We start from the raw sequence: 27,607 nt of genomic DNA, 5'->3' as shown, positions 1-27,607 counted from the left end.
AAGTTAACTCTTTTTTTCAGAGAGAGGTAGTGGGGGACAGCCCCCCGTAAAGTCAGAGGTGTAGGTGAGAGCACAAAGCAGAAAGTAGGCAGACTCTGGTTTTGGGGGTAGATGTTCGAGAATTTCCAGGGGGACTCCTGAGGCTCGATCCCGCCTTTGCGTATGCCGAGCCTCCTTCCTCAAGACCTTTGCCACGGGCGGAGCTCCTGCTCCCAGCACTTTGACAGTAACTGCGTGTTGCGTGAGGCAGTGTGGGTGTCCTCAGGGGTGGCTACCTAACTTTGCACGTTTCCTGACTGACACAACACTCCTGCCAGTGCCTTGGGGCTGGGGTGGTGAGTGTCAGTGGGAGGAGTAACCAAGTTTCACTTCCTTGCTGGTTGGAGACTTGCAGCTACAGCCGGCTTGAGTCTTACTAAGGAGGGGAGACTGTGAGGAACAGCAGAGCCGTCCCTCTCTGCCTCTTACCCAGAGCACCTTGGCAGGGGCTTTGTGGACGTGAGGGGTGTGAATGGGCAGAGCAGAATCTCTAGAAGGGAAGATGAGCACCCAGGATCCTTCAGATCTGTGGAGCAGGTCGGATGGAGAAGCGGAGCTGCTCCAGGACTTGGGGTAAGAGGGCAGGTCCCCTGCTCCAAGAGCTTCTTGGGTGAACCTTAACTCACTGCTCCTACCTGAATGCTCAGCTTGATGAGTGATTATCCTTAGTACTGTCTCTTTCTGAGTCTCAATCTTCTATCCTTTTTACTCAAAGGACAGTAGATACTCATCTCTGTGTGGGGCCAATTCCACTGTGAAAGCACATATCATCTTTGTAGATCTAAAAATAAATAGGTGGAGAAAATGGGACAAAAATAAAATATTGGAAATTCTTTGAGATTACGGACAGAATTGGGCTAGGGTCACTGATGTTGCTGGGTTTCCTTGCTGTTATTGATCTGGTTTATAAATAAATGTACTGTTAAACAGTTCTGAGCTCCAAGCTGTGAAATAAACAGAAAGCCTAGACCCTGCTGTAAGGGAGAGGGACTTTTTCAAAAGAGAAAGAATGAGGAAGTGTGTGCAGCCGTGTCCCATATATGTTTCTTTCTCCCAACACTGCACTTGTGACCTCTTGTATGCATGCATGTCTGGAAGGTCAACTTTGAGCCTTTCAAATACTAACAAGTCAGGAAGGGGATAAACTTTCTGCTCCAAACAGGCTGTACATTTATGTAGGTGAAGTCATCATAGTCCTGTCTTTAGAAAGGGACCAGATAAGACAGTTCATCAGGATACTCAATAAAAGAAGCAAGTATTGCACAAGAGAAGGGTGGGGGATTTCCTAAGGAAACTGCTCCTTTCCCCGGATGCACCAGGAATAGACTGGCGAGGCTGGTTTTGACACCTGTGATTCCAGAGAGGCAAGCCCTGCACCTGCTGTCCTACTAAACAGCTCTGATCTTCACAAACACCCAAGGACAGAGGACCTTCACTCATCTCCATCTATCAGAGGAAGGAAACAAGCACCAAAGGGACTGAATAAGTTCCAGCGGTTACCAATCAATTACGAGTCAGGTTTCCAATCTGCCAGGTCTGTGTTCTTAATCAGAGAAGAACTAAAGTAGGGATGAACTCTCTCTCCATGAAGACTACAGAGAGTGTATCTTTTGGAGTTGTATTACTATAAGAGTTCTCAACAAGTCCTGTCTTTATTAATAGATTTTAAACTTGAGGTCTCAGAATTGAACTCTACCTTCATAAGGTAAATCAGACATAACAGCTAGACTTTTCAGTAAAGGAAACTCCCCTTAAGGGGAGTGGAGTCAGAGCTCCAGGACCAGAAGTCAGAGCTTCTAGCCTCCTGGACCAAATCCCCAAACAGCAGAGGTAAAATGCCCCCTGAGCATCCAAAACAGTCATCACAAAGCCGAGGCACGAAAGCGGGAAGCTGGGCTCTCACTTAGATCTTTATTAACTTATTAAACTATCATTCTTTATGCAATGGGTTATCTAGATTCCCAGCCCACAACTGGTAGGAAGTCCCAAAGGAGAAGAGACAAAGGAAATACTCAGCTCTGCTCCCTTAATTCACCAATCCTTGAACCGAGGCTCTGTGATTGAGTGCCCTTGGCACTCACTTCAATGACAAAGATGAGCTAATGCTGTCTCTTCTCCTCACCTTAGTGCCCATAGCAGGAAATGACTACAGGTAAAACCCACAAGGAAACAGGTGTCTTTCCTCTACATGTGGAGATGGACATCCACTGCAACGCCCAATTACCCCCAAAAGGTGCTTTTATGTCCAGACCTCTCTATTTCAGGAGGCCCGGATATGTCTTTAACATTGGAGGATGGTTTCTGCAACAACAGGCCAGCCACAGTTGTCTAGGGAAATTGCTCTACAGTTGTGTTTCTTAACCTTGGCCATGAACTAGAATAACCTAAGGAGTTTTAAAAAATTCCCTGCCCAGGCCACCCACCAGACAAATGACATCAGTGTTTTGGGAGGCAAGCATTTTCTTTGTAGAGTTTCCAAGTGATTCCAGAGGGAGACTGAAGTTGAGAATCCCTGCACAGAACAGAAATCCGTCAGAAGCACTGAGTCAATGTGCCCTTGTTTTTCATTTGTTGAGTATGTACATGAGGAATCTTAAAGCCATGAATAAATAGATACTGATATTTCATTTGTGGGTTTGGGAGCATTTTGTTTACCAGTTTTTTACAGACATATTTAATAGATAATAGAATCCACTCATTTCTAGTGTACAGTTCAATAATTTGTAGTGGCTTTAAAGAGTGCTACAACCATCACCATAAACCAATTTTATAACATTTTCATCATCCTGATAAAAAACCACAAGAGCATTTTTTTTTTTAATACTCAGTGTTGGGTTAATATATCACCTGGCTGATGGATGGCCCTGTTTCCCAGGTATAAATACTCTGACCATGGGCATTTTCAAGCTGCCAAAGGTTTAACAACAAGCTTACAAAATCCCTGAGAATTTAATAATGGACTTGAGCTCTTGTCCCTCTAGGACAATCCTGATACACTTCTCGTTGGTCATAGGATCTGAGAAAACTTGAAAATGACTTCTTGTCTCTGGCGGAATTCTGAATAAAGTGAAACTTCTTCTTTGAACCTATAAGCTACTGGTTAGGTAGAATCTACCCCCAAGTAGAATGTGGAGGCTCAGTGATGTCTGACTCTTTGCAACTCCATGGACTGTAGCCCACCAGACTCTTCTGTCCTTGGAATTTTCCAGGCAAGAATACTGGAGCAGGTTGCCATATATTACTCCAAGCGATCTTCATGACTCAAGGATCGGTCTAACCTGTGTCTCTTGCATCACCTACATTGGCAGGCAGATTCTTTACTACTGTGCTACCTCGGAATCCAGCTACCCCTAAACTTCTAATTAATTCAGTTTTTCAAATGCTCCCTAAAAACAAAATGATTTAATGCAGTTGGTAGATAAAAAGGGGCTGATTTTATTGCCTTCATTTTAAAATTGTTTTTAAAAGGATTATTTGAATAGTTAGGTAGATTCTTAATGTTTGTATTTTTGATATAGACAAACAGATAAGGTGATGGTTAAATGGAAGACATGTCATGCATTTTTATTCTTCGGTCCCTATTTTCCTCCGGGCTCTGGAATCTATCAGCTCTGCAAATTAACCCCTGAATTGCAGCAGCTCCATCCCCTGCCTTTCTAGGACACACATGACCTGCACAGAAGATGCATTTATTCTCTCTAAAGCAACTTGGATGCAGTTCTGCGTCTCATTTGTCAAGTGTCAGCCTAAAAACATTTTTTTCTTCACCCTAAACATATTCACGCAGCCAGAAGCAAAGGGGAAATAACACAATCTGCAATGGTTGCTCAGCTTCACTTACACACCGGCCGAATGGGGGTTGGGGGGAGGTGGGAAGGGAGGGGCAAGGGCCGTGGAGGATGGTCCGTGTGAAGGAGAAGGTGGACAGGGAACAGAGGGCAGGCTGTGTGAGGCTTTCAAAATCAAGTGATGGGGAAAGGAAACAAATAATGATGATTCGAGACACCACCTAATGAGCAAACTAGGCTAGAATTGCTCATCAGTTTCGTGTTGTCCAACTCTTTGGGACCCCGTGGACTAGGTCCGCCAGGCGTCTATGGAATTTTCCAGGCAAGAATACTGGAGTGAGTATTCCCTTCTCCAGGGGATCTTCCCCATTTAAGGGCTGCCCTGGTGACTCAGATGGTTAAGAATCTGCCTTCAATGCCTGAAACCCAGGATCAATCCCTGGGTCGGGAAGGTTCCCTGGAGAAGGGAATGGCAGCCCACTCCAGTATTCTTGCCTGGAGAATTCCAAGGACAGAGGAGGAGCCTGGTGTGCTACAGTCCATGGGGTTGAAATGAGTCAGACAAACAAAGCGAATAACAGTTTCACTTTCATTTTAACCATTTAAAATTCCCACAATTCTTTTATTATAACAAAAATTCCTACAAACAATGTAGGAATGGTGTAGGTTTGTAGTTTGTTTAAGGATGCTCCCTTGCAAATGGTATAACTACTACAGACACAAAAGGGATACAATGAAATAAAAATATTTTAGGATATTTTAAAACTAAATATTCATGGGGACTTCCTGGTGGTCCAGAGATTACAAGGGACGTGGGATCCCACGTGCTGTGGGGCAAAAATGTAAAAAGAAAAGAAAAAATCATTCAAATTATCTAGTCATACATATTCTTTCAAGTGAGAAATATAGTAAATATTCCTTTAAAAAATATTCTTTTGTTTTATATATATACTTTCCCAAGTCTCAAATTTGATAAGAAAGTATCTGTGTTTGGCTGTGTTTGTCGAAGTCAAGAAAGTAGATTCTAAGCTCTGGATATTAAAATAAATTAATTAAAAAGTCTCTCACTTCTCACCTCTAAGAGAAAGTTAGACCAGATGAAGGGTCAGCAAACATTTTTGTCCAAAACCCAGGTTATAAATATTTTAGACTTTGCAGGCTTTATGACTTATGCTTCAGCTACTCACATCTGCCCTTGTGGGGTAGAAACAGCCATAGATAACACAAAAACAAATGACTGTGATGGTGTGCAAACACAATGTTATTTAAGGACCTACCCTAAAATTTGAATTTCATATGATTTTCATGAGTCACAAAATATTCTTTTTTCCCCCCTAACTGTTTAAGTATAGAACTCCACTTGGCTCACAGTCGAAACAAAATCTTGTACCTTGGCAGGAATTGGCCCTCGGATGATGACTTGCTGACCTAGGGAATGAGTAATAACAACTAAAGCAAGTTCTCACGGCAAGGCAGGCATTTTACATACACTCACTCTGGTCTTTGAATGATACTGATGTTCCAGCTCTACATCCAAGGAGACTCATCAGCAGAGCAATCAGACTGCCTGGCATCCTAGAGAATCTGGGTCCCCAGTCCATGCTTATCCCATGGAACCAGGTTGTTCTCCTGTTCTAAGAGTCACGTGCCAGCCCCAGGCCATTCACATCATTTGACCTTCACAATACCACCATCAGCACAGTGTGATTATGCTCATTTCATAAATTCAGGAGGTGACTTCAAGTCAGTCAGCTGAACTGTCTCTAGGTCACAGACCTCGATGTTGGTGCCCTGACAGTGCCTAGGAACTTGCTCCAAAGCTGCTACTCCTTCCACGAGATGAAAGAACGTAAATGTTCTAAGAATGGCAATTAGTCATTGCTGGATGCTCACCATATAGCAGGCATTATTTTAAGCCCTTTGCTTGTGTGACTTATTAAATTCACACATCACTGTGGGATAGATACTACCACTTACGTCATTCTTGTTTGCAAACGGAGAAATGAAGGACAGAGCTTTTATTATCACACGCCCAGGTTTACAAGCTCACAAAGCTTCGAATCCAGGAGTTTGGCTCCAGAGCACACATTTTTGTCCACTAATATAACTTCCTAATTTCTGTCCAACTTCTCTCTTCTTATTATACCTGCACTATTAGTGCTGGTGAGAACTGAGAGAAAAAAAAAGTTCTGTGATGACTACCACCAAAACTTTTTTTTTTTTTAACTAAAAGACATTATTCTTTCACATTCTTCATATAATAAATATGCACACAAAGCCAGATCAATATGCTAACTCATCAGAACTTTTAAAAATTGAGGGTAGATTCCTTTCTTCTAGGCTAGACAAATTGAGTAGGCTAAGAAAAACATGGTAGAGTCAAAGCTTTAAAGGAACCTGTTTACTTGATACCAAGTAGAGCAATGAAGCTTGTTCCTCTTCTGGCACAATTCTGTAATCTCGGACTCTAAAAATGAGGGTGATTCTCTTGTGGCTGAGCAAGAGTACGTAACTTGTAGTGCACAGTTCGATCTCTGCTCGAAGCAATCGAATTTCCTCTTCTCTTGCTGTGTTTCTGTTCCTCTATGGGTAACAGTGACTTCCTCCTACTTACATGTGGAAGTCTGGCCACACAGGTTCTCCACACTGAGTGGGGTCACTTTGCTTCATTCATTCTCCCTTCTGTTCCTTCATAGATCCGTCTGTTGAATGATGACATTATGCAAGGCAGTGTGGGAGATGCTGGCAGCAAGAAGTGGCTATCCCCTGGAGGAGTTTACAGGGCAGAGGACAGGGAGTGCCCGTGTGGGTGGAGTTAGAAGGCAGGGTGGAGGGGCCGGGTCATCACTGTGTCTGCACAAGGCACACGGCAGATGGCCGGCAGGAAGGAGATCCTAGGATTTCTGTCAGGTGAAGGCAGAGAGAGAGACATTTTCTAAAGAGAAAATGGCATGAATAACACAGTAGAAGAGGAAAAGCGTGTGGATATTCAGAAAATGAAAACCGTCCACGTGGACTCGGACCCTCCCAGCCCCTGGGAGGGTCATTACTCAGCATTCAGCCTGACTCTGGCCTTCACCTCTGAGAGACCCCACCTTCGGCTACATTCTTTGAGAACGCTTCCACCTGGTTTCTTACCCTTTTTTTTTTTTTTTCAAACCTGGGTTAATTTCTTGTTCCCACCAACTCCCTCCCCACAACCATCCCATCAGCTAGGATAAACTCCTGGTCTGAGCCCACACACTCCGGCTCCTGCTCCCTGATGTGGGCCCATATCTGAACCCCACTGCAGCTGGGTAGCTGAGTCTTAGCTGTCGCTTGGTCACCTCTAGGCTCCCTGTAGTCCTGTGCCCCCAACTCCCTGCCCACTAGTGTCTGCTCCCATTGTCTCTTGTTAGAACTGCTTTGTTTAAAAATCTTTAAAGTTTAAAAAGCGTAAAGGCAAGAGTTCAATTTGTTTTGAGAAAAATATAGCTATGTCAGACAAGGTTACTTTTTGGAGGCACGTGCCGAATTACTTAAGATTAAAGTGCTGTGATATCTGTAATTTACTTTTAAATGTTCACCCAAAAACATAGGAAGAAAATATGGCAAAAAGTTAAAAATTATTTTACCTAAAATATGGATATTATTTAAATATGTGGATATTATTTATACTATTTTTCTACTTTCTTATATATCTGATATTATTCATCACAGTTTAAAATAATAATAAATGCATTAATTATTGATGATTTGGGGAACAAAGAAAAGCACCCAAAATGACCCCCAAAATGACATATTATTCAACTTCTTTCCAGTCTTTTAAAAGCAGTTTTCTGTAAATACACACAGATGGAATTGCGGTCATACCATGTATATCATTTTGCTCTGAATTTCTGGTACCGTATATCTTCTTCATCTACTTTTGGTTCTTTCTCAAAGTGGATTCTGGGTCTGGTCTCTCCTTAGGCAGCCTGTTTCTCTATTTTAAAATCTGAATATTTAGACTGGTCCAAATTCCAGAAAGCCTTAAATAGATTAGGAGTTTGGACTTGGGTCAAACTTCATTTGACAGTATGGAAATATTGAACATTTACAGGAACGTGGAATTGTGTGGCCACCATGCTTTGTTTTGGGATAGATTAACCTGGGAGTTGAGCATGATGCATAGCAATGAGTTCAGAGCCAAGAAAGCTAACGAATGAGGGAGTTTACAGATCTGTGAATAAGAAACTAGGGAGAGGATCTGGGAATAGTAAGGAAGGAACAGGGTTAGATGCCAGTAATTCCTCTGAGCTAAAACCATAAGGGATTCATACCCAAATAAGAATGAGTTCTGCTTTTGTATAGTTTTTCAAAATGACATCAAAAAATTTTTGACAATCTTACTGTCATGAATGTCTTCTAATTCATCTATTGTTTGCTCTATCATTATAAAAATCTAAAGGTGCCTGGGTCTCATTTTACTCCTCAGAGCATTCTGACTCACCACCAGTTTTGTCTATGTTTTGGATTAATCCTCCACATAGTCTTAGAACCATTTCCAGATGATGTCAGTCCTAAGGCCCTCAGAGGTTTGGACATCTGCTCCAAGCTGAGCACTGAGTATTCCTTTTGACAATGAGCAACCTAGGGGCAGGGCTGTAGGTTACACAGCTTTGTCTATTCCGTCCAAGCCCAGCACTTGACAAAGAGCAGAATTCTAAATATCTGAATTGCCTCAAGTTGGGTCAAAACCAAGACAAGAACTCAAGGTCCCTGACTTCAGTTTTCCACACCAACACTGGTGATGTATATACTACCCTCAGACTCACTCAGTCCTCTTAACAAATGGTTTGTCTGCTGGGAAAAATTGACCTCAGTTGGAGGCATCACCTAAACAATGAAATAGACAGGAGATAATGAAACAAGGATCTTTCTTTTTTAAATTCCCCCAAAGTTTGGGACTTTTTCCTATAGATGTAGCTTCCTGAAAGTGACAGTCTCTGTCTCCCGTCCCAGCCCACAATGGTAGGTTGTCAATGACAACTACAGTCTGAGGACACTTACCCCCTCTGAAGCAGCATTTCATGATGGTTAGATTGTAAGGGTAACCAGACTAAGTGCAGAGTCAAGCTTGCTTCCACTCAGATATGAGCCTTCTTGAGAGACCCTCTGGTTTGGGATGTCTGCCCAGTCATTCAAGTCCCCCTCAAGCTCTTATCCATGACATAGTTTTTCTAGTCAGTCTCTGAAATTTGGTTCGCAGTCCCAATCACACATTCCCCGATCCCCAGCCACGGGGAGAACAATGATGCTCTTTTGGTTTTACAGCCGTTTGTGCACGCTGCAGGCGGACCAGGGGACTGGGCAGGATCTCCGCTGGGATGAGATGCAGTTTGCCCTCATCCTCCACCCTCCCCATTCCTGGTGGCTCTGCCCTAGGGTCTCACATGTCTCTGACCTTCCTGTGTCCACTGACCCAAGTCAGGCTCTGTGGGTCTGCGTCCTTCTGGCACTTGGGGTTCTCCACTTCTGTGTCCTGGATCACTGTACTGCGTCCTGGATCACTCTGGTGGGTCTCTGTTAGTCCCTAGGTGTTTCTACCTATGTGAGCCTCTACGTGTGCCTTTCTCGGTCTCCAGGTCTTTGTGTCTCTCTTTCTACAGTTCTTGGCTTATGTGTCTCTGACCCTTTGTGTCCCTCTGTGTCTCTGGATTTCCGAGTCTCTGGCTCTCTTTCTGTGTTTCCACCTCTCAGGACTTCTTGTCTCACTGCTCAGGCTCCTTCAAGAACAAGTTTGGCCTGGTTTCCGACTCCCACAGAATTATCAAACCTGTTCAGTCTGTTTCCTTTTACCTGGGCCTTGGCTCCACGAAAAAACACTGGAGGCCCCACCTTCAGTGCACTGTGTGACCAGAGACATACTCTGGCTCTGTCATCACTCAGGTATGCCCCATTTAGCTCTGCTACTATCATTTGTAAATGTGGGCATTTAGAATGGCAATGGACAATGCCTCGGACCAGCCGGTTCCATCACAGAAACCTCCTAATTGGAAAGACTGTGGTGGGTCTTTCTACAACTGCCCCATGTATCACACTATGATACATAGAGCTTTCAAACTTCTTTGCCAAGCCTCTGCTTGGTTCTGTTTTTTTTGGATGGGATCCTTTGCTACAATCAATGGAAAGATGAGCCCACATCTGTGAACAGCGGACTCAACATGCTCATGTGGACAATACCACATTGTCACATAAAATATGCCATAGCCTGACTATGGTACCAATTTCACTACTGACATCTTCTGAGCTGATAAGACATTTCCTTTTCCTTAACCCATGATTTCTGATGGCCAAGTGCTTCATTTTTTCAGGAAATCAAAGTATCTAACACTGCTGCTGCTGCTAAGTCGCTTCAGTCATGTCTGACTCTGTACGACCCCATGAAAAAATGAATACAAAAGCAATCCCATGGAGTGACTCAAGCACAGAGGATGAAATAGCCTGAGTTAAGATGGCTTAGGTTGCGATTGCCTAATAGATTTATTTTTTTGTTGTTCTATCACCATTGTGTTCAGAAGGATTCTGAGGCCAAGCATAAACTTAGCAAGGAAGAAGACAGAGAGTGCAGACTTCCCCTGTGGTCCTGTGGCTAAGACTCCATGCTCCCAGTGCAGGAGGCTGGCTCTATTCCTGGTCTGGGAATTAGATCCCATATGCTGCAACTAAGAGTTTGTGTGCTTCACTAAAGATTTCAGATGCTGCCACGAAGACTGAAGATCCTGAGCGCCTCAACTAAGATCTGCACAGCCAAATAAATTAAAAAAAAAAAAAGAAAGAAAAGGGGAGTGCATCATATGTTATGAATTTGCCATCTTTGGTCTAGAGAGTTCAGAAAGCATGTCAGTGCCATTCAAAAGTGAGAATAATTTTCAGAACTGTTTCTTTTGCATTCTAAAGCTTCTCAAATATAATATATTTAAGCTTTTGATTAAGAAGGCTTGCCATCTTACTTTTTGTCTAAAAAAAAATGCTTGTCATGAACACGAAAAAAAGTGAGCGTAATTTTGAAAATGAATAAAAAGTGAAAATTCTCTAAAGAAGAGTGCTTTTGTTGGCCATTCAACTCCAGAGCCTATAAGCTGTTTTCATACAAGCAGGAATTTCTGTTATTGCTTTGGGTTAAAATATGTCCTCATAAGTCTGAAGGGACAGAATCTTATTTCTATGTAACTTCTCTTTGGCAGGAAGGGGGAAAATAGGTATTTAAATATGTGAATAATCTGTAGACGTGAGTTAGGAAGAGATTTTCTCCCCAAGATGTATATAACCAAAACTGGATGTATGGCTCATGTTTTAACATGCAAGACTGGTTTCTGTGTCCACTTGTTCCTCCGGTGTTACTTTGCATTATTCTTCAGTATAGACCGTCTGTTCCAGGTAGGCATTGTGTTTTCTGTAGACCCATGCATACGTCAACCCCAGTGCCTTTGCTTATGCTACTGCTCCTGTTGGAATGCTCTTTTCTCTTACACTTAATGAATTCTGTATCTATTCTTCAAGTTCCAACTCATGGTCTTCCTCCTCCATGAAGCTTTCCTTGATCATTTCATTTCCTCAGGAGCTCCCCCTTCTATATCATTTACTGTCCATATCACTAAGATAGCAGCTATCTGGGGATTTTTTTTTAAATTAAATTAGCCACAGACCCTTCTCTTTCCTTCCTAAGTACTGTAAAGCCACTTAGTATACTCTTTGCTCTCTTTGTCTTCCTCTTTAATACTACATACATTACACTCAAACCATCAAGATTGTTGAAGTGAATTAAAGTTTTTAGGACCAAGAGTCCTTCAACTCTGTGCTTCTCAAACTCTAAACTCATACCAATCATGTAGAGCTCATGATGAAAACAGATTATAATTCAGGGGGTCTAGGAATGTGAATGTGCTAATGTGAATTCCTAACAAAATCTCAGGGTTCTGAATGACAAAAGACCTCACATTGTTTTTCAAACATCAGGTACAACCCAAGCATGTCCTTAAAGTTAATTTAGGGGATCACAGTCAATATTTGTTAAAAAAGAAATAGAAAAGAAAATAGTAAACAGCATTTAAAAGGATAGTATTTTTTCCTATAACACTTTTTGGATTTTTTTGTATGCATGTTTATAATGTAACTGTGTATACACACACACACACACACACACACAACACACACACACACACACAGATACAAAATATATTTTATGCTGTTGGTTAATTCAAAGAGCTTGAAAACTTCTCTTTCAAAGGACAGAGCAGAATGAGAAATAATTGTATCAACAAATTAAGTTAAGACAATTAAAATCAAAGGGATAAGAAACCATGAAGACTCCAGTACAGTGGGGCAGTTTCCCAGAAGGCTTTAGCGCAAAGGGCACTGGAATGAGAGAAGAGGCGGAACTGAGGATGGGGTTTCTGGATGGAGCTCGTCTGTTTTGTCTGTGGTTGAGCTTATTTCCTGTATCTCACTGAGAGGCAGCTATGAAAAGTCTTTAGTGGGTGGATGTTTCCTAATTTGTTAATGTATCATGGAAGGGATAACGCCACAGTTTCCTTCAAGGCCAGCTGAGGGTTTGATAAGCTAGTAAGCCCAGTACAAATATTCTTTGGAAGTTTGGTAAGCTTTTGTTGACTGTATTACCCTTGAACCATTTATGACAACATGTGGGCCTTGGGAGAAAAGAAAATACAGCATTGCTTCAAATGTGTTGTTGTAAAGAGTAGTTTCTGGCTCTTTTTCACTTCTTCAGGAACAATGAGACAAAATTTTGTTTTTTTTTAAGTTTCTGGAAAATGAACCTTATCCCAAACAGCAGAGGAGTTGTATTCCCAGCAACCAACACAATGCCTAGAATATTCATAACTGTTGTTGTTCAGTCGCTCAATTGTGTCTGACTCTTTGCAACCCTATAGACTGTAGCACTCCAGGTTCCTCTGTCCATGGGATTTCCTAGGCAAGAATACTGGAGTAGGTTACCATTTTCTTCTCCAGGGGATCTTATGGACCCAGGGATCTAAACCTGCACCTCCTGCATTGGCAGATGGATTCTTTACCACTAGGCCACCAAGGAAACCCCATGTATGTTGTATAAATTGCAAAGATTGTATCTTGCTCTCTTCTGCAAAAGTTAAAGAATCATATAAGAGGTTTATTAAAGAAGTCAATATTCCAGCATGAAAATAAGAGAGTTTTCCTACCAGGTGTTATTATTAGTCACCTTGACAGATGAGAAAGATGAAGGTTGCTACTTGCATGGGGTCATAACCAATGTGTCAGAAGTCACTGGGGCAGATGGACTCATCACTGAGGAAACGAGTGGAGATAAAGGCATGCTCTTGCCTCACAAAATTTTCACGGCTACTGCATGGGTGTTTGTGAGCCAGGTTGACTGCGTATTAGCATTCTTTTTCGCTTGGCAGTTCCCAGAAGTAAAAAGGTTTTTTATTGCACTAAATTCTAAAAACATCATCTAATGCAGCTGGCGGAGATGTGGGAGAGCCACAGAGGAACAGGACTTATTTGGGGGTTTTAATCAGCAGCAGGTCCAGCATGAATCAGCAGCGTGATGCAACTATTAAGAAACGAATGCAATCTTGGGCTGCCTTGCCATGTACCTGACAGCTGGAACAGGGAGATCCTCTGGGCTTTTGGTTTGCACTTCAAATCTTACCTTGAAGATAGATTTTAAATATTTGGAAAGTATTCAGAAGAGATAAGTTCTCTGGGTGATCAAGGGACTGAAAGTCTGTCATAAAAGGAGAAGTTGAAGATGATGAAAACAAAAGCGAGAACATTTTAAACACTTTTAACTATTTGGGTAAGTGACATCTATATAACTCCAAGAAGTAACTTTGAGATCATCTGTTGAAAGCTGTATATCAGGAAACAGTAACCTGATGTAGGCAAGAGTTTTCTGGCCATAAATCATAGAAGTATGTACAGGTTTGCCTGTACAAGCTGTGAGTTCCCCATTACGAGCAATATGTAAACAAAGATTGGATAAGAATCTTACTAGGGTTGAGACTTTGCCCACACACTGTACAAAAATTAGAAATATAAACCAAGCTGTTGGCAATTAGGGACTAAATGTAGCTTTTATTTACTAAGTCAAACATTTTAATTGTTTACTCTAAAAAAAAAAAAAAGCAGATGTGACTTTTATAATCTGTGAGTTTACTGTGAAGCCAATGAAGCTTCAGCTTCAGGGCCTCTGTCTTGCACAGACCCTAGTGAGGCAGTTAAAATAAATGCATCAGTTGGAAAAATATTTAAGAGTAGTCCCTGAGCATTAAAATTTTAAATACACTTACAGCTCATTTATGAAAGAAATTTGATAGAGGTTCTCAAATTTTCCAACAGTCCTAAAAACGTCATTATCAACATCACATTATGAAGTTGAAAATAACTTTTCTCTGCTATCAATAATTTAAAAAATTATAGGTGACTGAATTATTCTGTTCTCTCTATAGAAAATTACAGTAAAACATTGTTTTACATGAAAAAATAACTAAAGATGACCTGGCCAAAAGTGTAGAGAAAAAAGTATGGAGGTGTGTTAAACAGGTATTTAATGAATATAAGTTGTTTTCTCAGTTTATCAGCTTTTAATTTTTTTAATTTGTGATATAATTAACATATAACATTATATTTGTTTCAGGGGTACAACATAATGATTCAATATTTATGTATATTGCAAAATGACCACCACAATAAGTTCAGTTACCATCCATCACCACATGGGTAACAAAACATTTTTTCTTGTGATGAGAACTTTCAAGAGGAAATTTGTGCCTTTTGATACTCTGTATTCATTTTACTACCCCCTCAACATGCATCTCCAGCATTCACCAATCTGTTCTCTGTATCTGTGAACTTGGTGTTTTGTTTGCTTTTTGTTGTTTTATTTTTTCTTATTTTTCATAGTTAAATGTTGGTGTATTTCATTCTTTTTTAATTGAAATATAGGTGGCACAGTGCTAAAGAATCTGCCTGCCAATGCTCAATCCCTGGGTCAGGAAGATCCCCTGGAGTAGGAAATGGCACCCTTTATTCTCCACTATTGTTGCCTGGAAGATTCCATGGACAGAGGAGCTTGGCAGGCTATGGTCCATGGGGTCACAAAGAGTTGGACATGACTGAGCAACTGAACACACGCACACATATAGCTGACATACACCATTATGTTAGTTTCAGGAGTACTACACAGTGACTTGATATTTGTATACATTATGAAATGATCACCACAATAAGTAACCATCTGTCCCCTACAAAGCTCTTACAATATTATCACCATTATTCCTTATGCTGTATATTACATCCCTGTGGCTTATTTATTTTATAACCAGAACTTAGTACCCTTTAATCGCCTACACCTGATTCACACACAATCCTTTCCTTTCTGGAAACTATACATTTGTTTTCTGGATCTATGAATCTGTTTTGTTCTGTTTGGTTGGTTGTTTTGTATTTTAGATTTCCCATATAGGTGATATCATACAGTATTTGTCTTTTTTCTGTCTGACATTTTGTTTAGCACAAGGCCCTTAAGGTCCACTCATGTTGAAAATGGCCAGATTTAACGCTTTATGGCTTAGTAACATTTCCCTTATCCATTCATCCATCAATGGATGTTTAGGTTATTTCTGCATCTTGTCTACTGTAAATAATGCAGCAATTAACATGGGTTTTTTTTTTTAACATATATGTTTTCTAACCAGTGCTTTAATTTTCTTCAGATAAATACCCAAGAGTAGAATTGCTGGGTCATATAGCAGTCCTATTTTTAATTTTTTGACAAACCTCCAATCTGTTTTATATAGTGGTTGCATCAATTTACATTCCCACCAACCTTTTTTTCCACATCCTCACCAACGCTGGTTAGTTCTTGTCTGTTTGATGACACCATTCTAACAGGTGTGAGGTGATATCTCATTGTGGTTTTGATTTGCATTTCCCCGTTGATTAGTGATGTTGAGCATCTTTTCATATATCTGTTGGCCATCTGTCTTCTTTGGAAAATGTGTATTCAGATCTTCAGTCCATTTTAATATTGGATTGCTTTGGATATTTTTTTTTTTTTTTGCTATTGAGTTCTTTCTCTAGTCTGAATATTAACATCTTATTGGATATATGATTTGCAAATATTTTCTCCCATTCAGTAGGTTGCCTTTTCATTTTGTTGATGTCAGCTTTTAAAATTTGCAATCTATTATGATCTCTTACTCTAAAAAACTTTTCTCTTTTGGTAATTTAATATTAATTTTTCTTAAAGAGACTTCCAAATTTTACAAGCTTCAAGTCCCTTAAAATTCGAATCTTCCATCTAAAGTCAGAATAATCAAATAAAAACACTTTAAACACAGCCCCAGTTATAGGAATTTCGGCCCAGGCAATTAGTACTCTATGTAATGAGCTGTTGTGTATGCATTTTAAGCCATAAAAAGCTCTGTAGACATCAGCCATGGAACAGTCAGCATCCAGAGCCAAGCATAAGATAGCATCAATATCCTCCCAGGCTCATCTCACCATGCCTGGCTGCTGCCCTTGGACACTCACCTGGATATTGCCCACCCCACTATGCAGGGCTCTGACCTGATACATACCTGGTGTCTGCCTGCTTCCTGGCCTTTGCTCCTGTTATTCCCTTTGCACAGATAGCTTCCTGAACAATTGTCGCTCCAAATTCCACCAGACTTTAAATAGAGAAAGTCTCTCTCCCCCTCTCCATCCAAGTACTAGGTCACTTCCAGAATTCAATAAATAGTAGTTGAATAGGTAAATAAAATAAAATAATTAAATACAATAAGCATTACCAGGGCCCTGGATGTTGGATTAAGGTAGAAATACTGTCTTCTCTTTTTCAAATTTTAGTTACTCAATTAATATATGTATTTTTTTTATTAGAACAAGCTAAATTAGGAAAATTTAATCAAACTAAGGACTCTTAACAATACTCTCAATCATGGTTCTTTCCATTAAGGACCATTCTTATGAGTTTGGAGTATATTTTATTAGCTTCCCATTTTGTGCTTTTATGTACTTTTATATGTGTATGTGTTGTATTATTTGGAGATGAGAGAGTTTTTCTTTAGTGGTTTCATACTGTACCTGATAGTACGTTTTGGGATCTGTCGGCTCTGACATGTGTGGACATAAGCATTCCGTGTTTTCCCATGGGGGTGCAACTGGCATTCTGAGCGTGCCAATTCTCAGTTGCTCAGAACTACGTCAGTCTTCACAGGGTGGTAAGCATCTTGGCATTGCCTCAAGGAGTGCTGGTTGCACCCAACCTTCTGCCCCAAGCATTTGGTGACCAACATGCTCTTACCTTTTCAAATTCTGATTAACTTTTTTTTTTTTCATAGCTTTAAAAAAAAAAATAACTGGAGGATTATTTCTTTACAAAGTTGTGCTAGTTTCTGCTGTACAACAATGTGAAACAGCTATAAGGATGCATATATCCCCTCTCTCTTGAGCCTCCCACCGCAATCCCACCCGTCCAGGCCGTCACAGAGCGCCAGGCTCTACCGTGTGTGTGTTTTACACACGATAGTGTATATATGTCAGCGCCACTCCCTCAGTTCACCCCACCCTCCCCTTCCCCACTGTTCCAACTGTCCATTCTTCACATCTGCATCCCTATTCCTGCCCTACAAATAGGTTCATCCGTACCATTTTTCGAGATTTCATCTATAACATGTGTTAATATTAGATATCTGTTTTTCTCTTTCTGACTTACTTCATTCCATGTGACAGACTTAGATTCATCCGCATCACTACAAATGACCCAGTTTCGTTCCTTACCTGATTAACTTTTAACAAAATCTCATCTTCTGAGCACTCAAATTTATCATCTCACTGTTGGTGGAAAATTAGGATGGCTCCTAATTTTTATTCTCACAAATGCTCTACGGTAAACATCTTCATTCACACTTCCTTCTGTGTACTTGTGAGTTTCACTAATCAGACATCAGAAGTGGAGTCACTGGTCATGTGGGCATGTCCGGTTATACTAGATATGTAAGTTCCCCTCCAACTTAAACACCTGCCAACAGTAGATGATAATATCCATTGCCCCTAAATTCTCTAATACTTAATACTAACCAGTCTGGTGGATTAAAAAAAATTCTACATTATTGTTTTAGTTTGCATTTCTCTGATTAATAGTGAGACTATTTATTTGCAATACGTATTTTCTCTTCTGTGAATGACTTTCATTTCCTCTTCTGTATATGTACATATTTTAATTCTTACTATATATGCTTTGTTACCAGAGAAAAAGCACAGTTTAAAAATAATTTGTGTTTTCCTTAAGGCCTGCTTAGATGTTGGGCCTTTCAAAAAATGGCCTTGATCTTTACTCTGTCTTGGGTGTAGTTCACAAAGTACTTCTCTCACCCTCTTGACTAGATTAATGGTTTCTTGAAGCCCAGCCTGGGTTTTTATTCCCTTTGACCTGCCTAGTATAATGCTTTGCACAGATTTGTACTCAGTAGGGAGAAGGCAATGGCACCCCACTCCAGTACTCTTGCCTGGAAAATCCCATGGATGGAGGAGTCTGGTAGGATGTAGTCCATGGGGTCACTAAGTTGCACGACTGAGCAACTTCACTTTCAGTTTCATGCATTGGAGAAGGAAATGGCAACCCACTCCAGTGTTCTTGCCTGGAGAATCCCAGGGACGGGGAAGCCTGGTGGGCTGCCGTCTATGGGGTCGCACAGAGTCAGACACGACTGAAGTGACTTAGCAGCAGCAGCAGTACTCAGTAGACGAAGATTTATAAAGTCAAATGATAGAAAGTAGAAAAGGTTAACTATAGGAAAACTACTGACTGACCAAGACTATATTTTCAATCTTTTGATCCTTTTTGAAAAAACTGTTATTTATTTATTTGTTGGTTTCTTTTTGGCTATGCTGGGTCTTCACTGCTGTACTTGGGTTTTCTCTAGTTGCGGCGAGCAGGAGCTACTCTAGTTGCAGTGCATGGGCTTCTCTTTGCAGTGGTTTCTCTTGCTGTGGGGCTCAGGCTCCAAGGTGCACGGGCTTCAGTAGTTGATGCGCACAGGCTTGGTTGCCCCACAGCATGTGGAATCTCCCTGAACCAAGAACCAAACCCGCATCCCCTGTGTTGGCAGGTGGATTCTTAACCACTGGACACCAGGAAAGTCCCTAACCTTTCACTCTTTATGAACACAATCTTGAACCATCCTTAGCAAAGATGGACACATTCCTACAAAGGATATGTAATGCTGTTTGGCTTTATAATCACTTCCCTGAAAGATAACCTGATCTAAAGTTTCTGGGAAATGATGCTTAACTCAATGAAGAGAGGAAGTTTAGGCATTTGTGGAAGAGTTGTTTGGGGAATGAAGATCCTCATTGCCATGCAGACATGGTGAAGTGTAGGTGGCTGCCTGGCAGGCTCTGTCTTAGATTTGCCTGGGCCCAGGACTCCGTGAAACCTGTCATGGCCATGCTGACTCTACCAAGCTGCTACCAAGAAATTAACAACTCTACCAAGAAATTAACAACCCCTGCGATGTTCCAAATTACAGCACAGTGTAATGCTTTATATTCAAGTATTTCTTATGTGCTTATGATATATAGTTCCTGTTTAAAAAATTACCATAAAAAAGTTCTCAACTGGGACTTCTCTGGTTGTCCAGTGGTTAAGAGTCCATGTTGCCAATGCAGGGGATGCAGGTTGGAATCCTGGTCGGGAACTAAGACCCCACATGCCCTGCAGCACAACCAAGGGATTGAAACAACAACAACAACAATAAAAACTGCTATCAAGCTGTAATTATCAGAATTCTATAAACGCTTTAAACAGACATCATTAGATCTTGTTTAAAAGAATTCCAATGTCCAAATTCTTTACATTTTAGAATTTCGTTGCTTCAGATAAGTAATCTATTAACTTAAACTGAAATGTCCATTCAAAATAAAATTATTGGCAACATTTCAGAACTTGTGACCTCATAAGGATTTCATTTATCAAAAAAATTAGTATTCTGCCTGTAACCAAACCTGAAGTTTTTGATAGCCTCACTTTTAGCTCCTCCAATTTTTCTTTTTTTTTTTTTTAATTCAAGTATCATTGACATACAACATATTAGTGTTAGGTTCCAACATTTAAAGAATTTGATCCTAAGAAGATTTGAGCACATTTGGGAATTAGTCCAATGAAGGGGTAAATAACTCAATGGGATTTCTTATAAAAATGCTTTTCCTTGCCATTGTTTTTAGTTAGCAAGTACATTTCTAACTCAGGACGGAGGCATCTCTGCCCCACAGAAATGTGCTAAAGAAGCAGACATTAGGACATGCTGATTTAGAAAACATAGCTCAGAGACCTATATAGAAACTCCCTCTGCTTTTGGTCTTATGTTTACTTTTTATTATCAGGCTAAAATATCATAGCACAGCACATCCCAGCAGATCCATCACTCTCAGAGAAAGGCACTTCCTTGTACACCATGCACACCTCTGTAATAGTACTGAGTTCACTGACATTATCAGCAATATTTGTGTAGCTGCTCCGGTCTCCTTCCCCTTCGCTGCCCTGCGCTGTAGCTCCTAATAGCAGCTGCTACCCTCCATGACCTAGCTTCCCATATCTGAAAGAAGCTGAAAGTAATCAACAAGTATATCTGAGCAACAAGAAAATCACACCTCAAAGGCAACATCACAAGTTATGGCTTTGGGGATCTCAATGGCTTCGTGACAACTAATGTGCTTTGAGCTCAACTGTTTGCCAAGACTGCTTTGACCATAGCAAGCAGAACTTACTGCTGGCCCATGAGGCACCGCTGTTATTAATTCTATTTTAGAGGTGAGAAAACTGAGGCTTAGATTGGTTATATAACTTGCCCAAGGTGTTACAGCTATAAGAGGTTTCACGCGGATCAGGACTCCGGCAAACTGACACCAGAGACCACAGTCCTAATCACCACACTGAACTGCCTCTATTGACTCATTAAAAAGAATGGGAAAGGAAAAAGGAGTGAGGTGCAGAACAGGGAGCCTGGGATGCTCTTGTCTCCATAGAGCTGGGATTGGGGACATGCCTGGATGCCTCTGGACACAAAGGATTCCTGTCAGGAGGAAGCACAGAAAATGGCTAACATTGGGGTCCTCTGAGGAAAGGAACAGGAGTGATGTGGGTTAAAGGGGAGAAAAAAACTTCATTTTCATTATGCCTTCTTTTGAACTATATAGATTTTTTTATACCATGTGTTACCTTTTCTAATGTGTTTTTGGAGTTTATTTATTTATTTTTTTAAACACATACATTAGTCTGAATATCCTTGGGACTTCCCCAACTCTGCAGGTATTTGTGAGTTTTAAACAATAGTGAACAGGGCTTGCATCTCTGTATAAAACGTCTGAATTCCTTGTGTTCAACTTCATTTCCCTCATGACAATGGACTCTGGTATAACAGCTCAGTGGTTTTACACATTACAAAACATGGTACCACACTTTTAAAAGACAGTGTGATAGATCAAAAGAAAGAGAGATAATTGGCCCAAGCCTATTCTTATGGTTATTTTTGACTTGAAATTTTAAAAATCTTTCTGTCTACAAAGTAATGTGTGTTTGTTTGCTAGGACTTGCATGAGTAAGTACCACAAAATGGCAGTACTTAAACAGAGGAAACTGATTGTCTCGTGTTCTGGAGATAAGAAGCCCCAAATCAAGGTGTCAACCCCAAGTAGGGTTGGTTCCTTCTGAGGGCTATGAGGGGGATCTGCTCCAGCTCATCCTCCTTGACTTACAGATGGCCGTCTTTAGGGAGAGTGTTCACAAGGCACTCTCCCTGTGTGCAAGTCTGTCTCCAAAAGTCCCTTTTTTATGGTCCTATTGAATTAGGACCCACCTTGAAAATGGAAGTGTTAGTCACTCAGTCGTGTGTGACTCTTGGTGACCCCATGGACTGTAGCCCGCCAGGCTCCTCTGTCCAAGGGATTCTCCAGGCAAGAATACTGGAGTGAGTAGCCACTCTATTCTTCAGGGGATCTTCCCATCCCAGGGATCGAACCCAGGTCTCCTGAACTGCAGGCAGATTATTTACCATCTGAGCCACCAAGGGAGGAGACCCCTAGGACCCACCTTAAGAACCTCATTATAACTTGCTAAAGACCCTGTCTCTAAATAAGGAAGCATTCTGAGGTACTAGGGCTCAGCACTTCAACATAAGAGTGTTCAGGACACAATTCAACCCACAACACTCTGGGATAAGGCAAATCCCTCCTTTCCCCTTCAGCCTCATCCAGCAATTTCCTTTTCTTGATGTCTTGGCTCAGAGTTTGGTCTCAGGGCTACCAGGGTGGAGAATATTGCTGAGGTAATCTCTGAGAGGAAAACCCAGTGCAGGAAGAGTCCCCCGTAGTTCACTCTGAGTGAAAGTGCTGCTCTCTCCTCCCCAGGTGGTACCATGGCAACCTCACCCGCCATGCCGCTGAGGCACTGCTCCTCTCCAACGGATGTGATGGGAGCTACCTTCTGCGGGACAGCAATGAAAGGATTGGGCTCTACTCCCTCTCTGTGAGGTAGGATTCATAAGAACTCTAATGCATTTAGTGGGGCCCCATCTCTTACTTATATGGGCACTGACTTCAGCATCACAGGCAGATTGCCAGAAAATGGAATTCGCTTGATTCTTGTTAGATCAACAGGTCCAAGGATGCCAAGCTCTGAGTGGTGAGACTGCAAAAAACATGCCTGCTCCTTCCATTAGCAGGGAAAGTGTTATTAGAGCTGGGACAAAATACAAATGTAAAGCTGAAGGAGATTTTATGAATTATTTAATCTAAAACTCTTGCTTGACTGATGAAGAAACTGAAGTGGTAAAGTGTCTTCCACCCAATAAAACCATGCTAGAAACAGCACCAGAATCCTCATCCCTGGAGCCTGGCCCGGTACCCTTTTCACTGTTCTTTGCTTCATCTGGAAAATCAAAGCAACTTTCATAACCACAAACTCAAGCAGGCAATGTGCAACTTTTAATTTTTTTCTATAAACAGAATTTCTCAAAGTTCCATTTCCCCTCACTGTTAAGAAAGTTAATCTAGTCCCCACCAGATAGGCCTGGCTCAAAACAGTCATTGGCCAGCCCTTTCAGGGTTTCTCTCGCACACTTTTTCCTGGCTGACTTCCCTTTCAGAGGTGACCTAGCCACCTGATAATCAGGGGGAGTCATTGGTTATCTGTTAACATCTGTCACCTTGGCTTCCACTGACATATAGCAAGTCTCACTGGGTTCACAGGCAGTTGCTAGGATTTGAGGACTCCATGAAATTGCCCTCGGCCACCCATCCATTAACCTCAAACCGTTATTGTTTTATTTTGTTTATAAATTTTTCTAAACAAATCTTTGGGAAAATTTTTAATCAAAAGTGGAATTCTGCTTGAAGTAGGAATTCAATCTGGGTTGAAGCAGGAATTGTGCTTTCTCGAATCAACAGCAAATGTTAAAATTATATTTAATGGTTGGATTGTTGATCCTTTATTGCATGGATCACTCCAAAATCTCAGACAAACCTGTGGAATTGTTGGCTCAAAGAAAGTTAACTTTTCACTTTTACATGTTTCATAAGGCTTACAAAGAGATAACACATCTATTACACCTATATACAAATTTAAAATATAAATTGTTAATTTCCATTACAAGCACTTGGAAATGCTTTAAAAAGTAATAACCACCAGCAAAAGTGAGAAGGACCAAAGACCAGCTCAGGAGAATGGTTGTTTTTATTCATTTGTTCATTCACTTCCTTAATAATATTTCAGAGCGTCCATTCTGTGCTTACCACTTTGATAAGTGTTGTAGGAGATTTAAAGACCTTGTCTTCAGGAAGTCTAGCCTCACAGGGGCAATAAGGCCACATATAAATACTTTACTACAAAGGAGAGTGCTATAAATGACGTGAAAGATGGCAAGGTAAGTGTGTGAATTGTTGAGAAGAGAAAAAACAAGTAACTCAAGCTGGAATATCATGCAGTATTTGATAGAGTAAGTGGCATTTGAACTGACACAATCAAAAACAAAGCAGAAGAAGTCACAGGTGAAGGGAACAGTACAAGCTAAGGGACAAAGACAGAAGCTCCTAGGAGAATAGCACAGCTGGCTGGACTATGGCAGTTGCCAGAATGTGGTCCCCAGACCAGTAGCATCACTTCAGAGCATGTTAGGAATACAAGTCTTGGGCCCAGCCCCGGACCTACTGAATCAGGAATTCAGGGGGTAAGGCCCAGAAACTTGCACCCTTTGGGTGATTCTGACTTCTGGTTTTTGCTTAAGGTGGAAAGTTACCTGAAAGAGAATAATAATGGAAGTGAGGCCATGTGTGTGTGTGTATGAGTGTGTATGTGTATATGGTTATAGATATATATAAAATTTAATTTTCTGCCTTATTCCAAAAATGGCAATGTAGGAAAGTTGGTATTTTATTCAGCAGGGAGTGAAATAGGTGTGGGAAGAAAAGGACTGGGCTCACATAACTGCTTAAGTGAAAAGAGGCAGAATTTGTACTGACTCCCAAGTAAGGGAGGAGGACCAGGCACAGAGGAGAATCTGGGGAGAGGGTGGCCTGCCGTTTCTATCATCTCTCTTCCTATCTCTCTTACACTTATGCCTCCAGCAAAATACAAACAACCCATTTGAAAAGTGAGCAGACCTTAATAAATGTTTCTCCAAAAAAGACATACAGATAAGCACATGAAAAGATTCTCAACACTACTAATTATTAGAGGAGTGCTATTCTTTAAATGCCAGTGGTTTTGGTGACTGTGTCATAACTCCGTTTTGAGAAGGGTTTCATGGTGATACTAATGCCTAAGGTTACGTTTCCCTTCAAAAAAGATACTTGTTTCTTAAATAGCATTAAGGTTTTTTTTCCTTTTTTTTTCTTTTAGAGCCAAAGACTCAGTCAAACACTTTCATGTTGAATATACTGGATATTCATTTAAATTTGGCTTTAATGAATTCTCATCTTTGAGGGATTTTGTCAAGCATTTTGCAAATCAGCCTTTGATTGGAAGTGAGACAGGTAAGCTATGCACATATAGTTGACCTGAGAGACATTGTTTCAGAAGGGAGGTGGGACAAAATGGATTTCAAGTAAATGGTTGTCACTTCTATTGGATTATGTGCATACTATATACAATTGGGTATGTTTAGAAACATTTTTTTTCAATTACTGTGCCATAGGCTACATAAATAAATTATATATAAATAAATTATATACAGACATTTCAGTATTATCCTTAGGAGAAAACAAGGTGCTTTGTACAAAATAGGTATTTTTATCAGGATATATTATTTAGTGGATTGACTAAAAGCACACATTAAAAAAAAAAAATGGCCTAATGATGTATACAATAAAGAATAGAGGAAAAAAAAAACTTTTTGATTCATCAGAAGTTTAGGTATGGGCAGTTTGCCTATCTGGGAGACACAAAATGTTCATTTTGAACAGTTTTTGAGCATTTTTAAAAATGAAATTTACACTTAAATTTCCCCAAAGGTCATTGAATAGTGAAAATACTGACTAAAAATTGTTCTCCTAAGTCTTGGTTTCTTGTAAATTTTTAAATGGGGCTTAAGTATGCCTGAAAAAGTTTGAAATTTCCTTTTTGGGTGGTTAGAGTCAAACCAGAAAATTCAAATTAAAAACAAAATACACTCTCTTGACTTTTTAATGATCTAGCTCATTTGTCTGTACTATTTAAAGTATGTAAAAGATTTCCTTTGTATTTGTGTAAAAAGAATCACAATTTTGTATGTCCTAAATGATGCTAATTCTCAGTTAATCAAAAGTTGGACAATTCCAAGAATCAAGCACAAAAGGAACTCAAGCATTAATAACACAGTCAGTTGCTGAGAATTTGTACACACTCATGTTCATGGTAAACTTGGTTAGCGGGCTTTTTGTTAACCACTCTGGGGAGAGATACGATTGCCTTTTCCTCTTCTGCTATTTCTGTGGCCCGAACAGACCCTGATATGAATCATACAGTGTTGAGCAGAGACGGAAACCACAAAATAGTTACCTTACCTTATACTGACCGTGCAAGATCTTTAATAGAATATTCCAAACCGTAAGACTGAAGCGATCATCTTTTTTTTTTTCTGGTGGAAATTCTCCTAATCAACCCTGAAAATTACCATTTAACCAGCAGTAGTTCTCTTAAATAAAGAGCAAGTGGGGATGAATTTATTTCCATTGCTATCTTGGCCCTGTTGTTCAGTTGCTAAGTTGTGTCTGACTCTTTGTGACCTCATGGGACTACAGCAAGCCAGGCTCCCTTGTCTTTCACTATCTCCCAGAATTAGCTCAAATTCATGTCCACTAAGTTGGTGATGCTATCTAATCATCTCATACTCTGTCATCCCCTTCTTCTTTTGCCTTTGATTTTTCCCAGCATCAGGGTCTTTTCCAATGAGTCGGCTCTTCCCATCAGGTGGCCAAAGTATTGGAGCTTCAGCTTCAGCATCAGTCCCTCCAATGAATATTCAGGGTTGATTTCCTTTAAGATTGACTGGTTTGATCTCCTTGCAGTCCAAGAGACTCTCAAGAGTCTTTTCCAGCACACTACAGTTCAAAAGCGTCAATTTTTTGGTGCTCAGCCATCTTTATGGGTCAACCCTCACATCCCTAAATGACTACTGGAAAACCATGGCTTTGACTAGATGGACCTTTGTCAGCAAAGTGATGTGTCTGCTTTTTAACATGCTGTCTAGGTTTGTCATAGCTTTCCTTCCAAGAAGCAAGAGTCTTTTAATTTCATGGCTGTAGTCACCATCTGCAGCAATTTTGGAGCCCAAGAAAATAAAATCTTTCACTGTTTCCACTTATTTCCCCTTCTATTTGCCATGAAGTAATTGGACTGGATGCCATGATCTTAGCTTTTTGAATGTTGAGTTTTAAGCCAGCCTTTTCACTCTCCTCTTTCACCCTCTTCAAGAGGCTCTTCAGTTCCTCTTTAATTTCTGCCATTAGAATAGTATCATCTCCATATCTGAAGCTGTTGATATTTCTCCTGGAAATCATGATTCCAACTTGTGATTCATCCAGCCCAGCATTTCTCATGATGTACTCTGCTTATAAGTTAAATATGCAGGGTAACAATATACAGCCTTGATGTAATCCTTTCCCAATTTGGAACCAATCAGTTGTTCCATATCCAGTTCTAACTGTTGCTTCTTGTCCTGCATATAGGTTTCTCAGGAGACAGGTATAGTGGTCTGATATTCCCATTTCTTTAAGAATTGTCCACAGTTTGTTGTGATCCACACAGTCAAAGGCTTTAGTGTAGTCAATGAAGCAGAAGTTTTTCTGGAATTCCCTTGCTTTTTCTATGATCCAATGGATATTGGCAATTTGATCTCTGGTTCATCTGCCTTTTCTAAATCCAGTTTGTACATCTGGAAGTTCTTGGTTCATATACTGCTGAAGCCTAGCTGAAGGATTTTGAGCATTACCTTGCTAGCTTGTGAAATGAGTACAGTTGTGTGGTAGTTTGAACATTCTTTGGCATTGCCTTTCTTTGGGATTGGAATTGAAAACTGAACTTTTCCAGCCCTGTGGCCACTGCTGAGGTTTCCAAATTTGCTGGCATATTGAGGGCAGCACTTTCACAGCATCATCTTTTAGGATTTGAAATAGCTCAGCTGGAATTCCATCACCTCCAGTAGCTTTGTTAGTAGTAATGCTTCTTAAATCCCATTTGACTTGACTTCACACTCCAGGACGTCCAGCTCTAGGTGAGTGAC

The 27,607-nt window shown here is 40.6% G+C and overlaps 1 protein-coding gene across 2 annotated transcripts in view; it reads left to right on the top strand.

Moving 5' to 3' along the window:
- The first annotated feature begins 337 nt into the window (after positions 1-337).
- The window catches only part of DAPP1 (dual adaptor of phosphotyrosine and 3-phosphoinositides 1), a 56,765-nt gene continuing 29,495 nt past the window's right edge, over positions 338-27,607 (top strand). Inside the window, exons 1-3 of one of the 2 annotated variants that reach the window (XM_027543989.1) lie at positions 338-612; positions 22,260-22,382; positions 24,748-24,881. In XM_027543989.1, coding sequence (XP_027399790.1) covers positions 512-612; positions 22,260-22,382; positions 24,748-24,881 — 358 coding nt within the window. In that variant the 5' untranslated portion in view covers positions 338-511. The remainder of the gene's footprint in view (positions 613-22,259; positions 22,383-24,747; positions 24,882-27,607) is intronic. The other variant, XM_027543990.1, reaches the window with a different exon arrangement.

The sequence above is a fragment of the Bos indicus x Bos taurus genome, chromosome 6 (genome assembly GCF_003369695.1).
Source record: "Bos indicus x Bos taurus breed Angus x Brahman F1 hybrid chromosome 6, Bos_hybrid_MaternalHap_v2.0, whole genome shotgun sequence".
NCBI lineage: Eukaryota > Metazoa > Chordata > Mammalia > Artiodactyla > Bovidae > Bos > Bos indicus x Bos taurus.
This window is presented reverse-complemented; position numbering and strand designations above follow the sequence as displayed.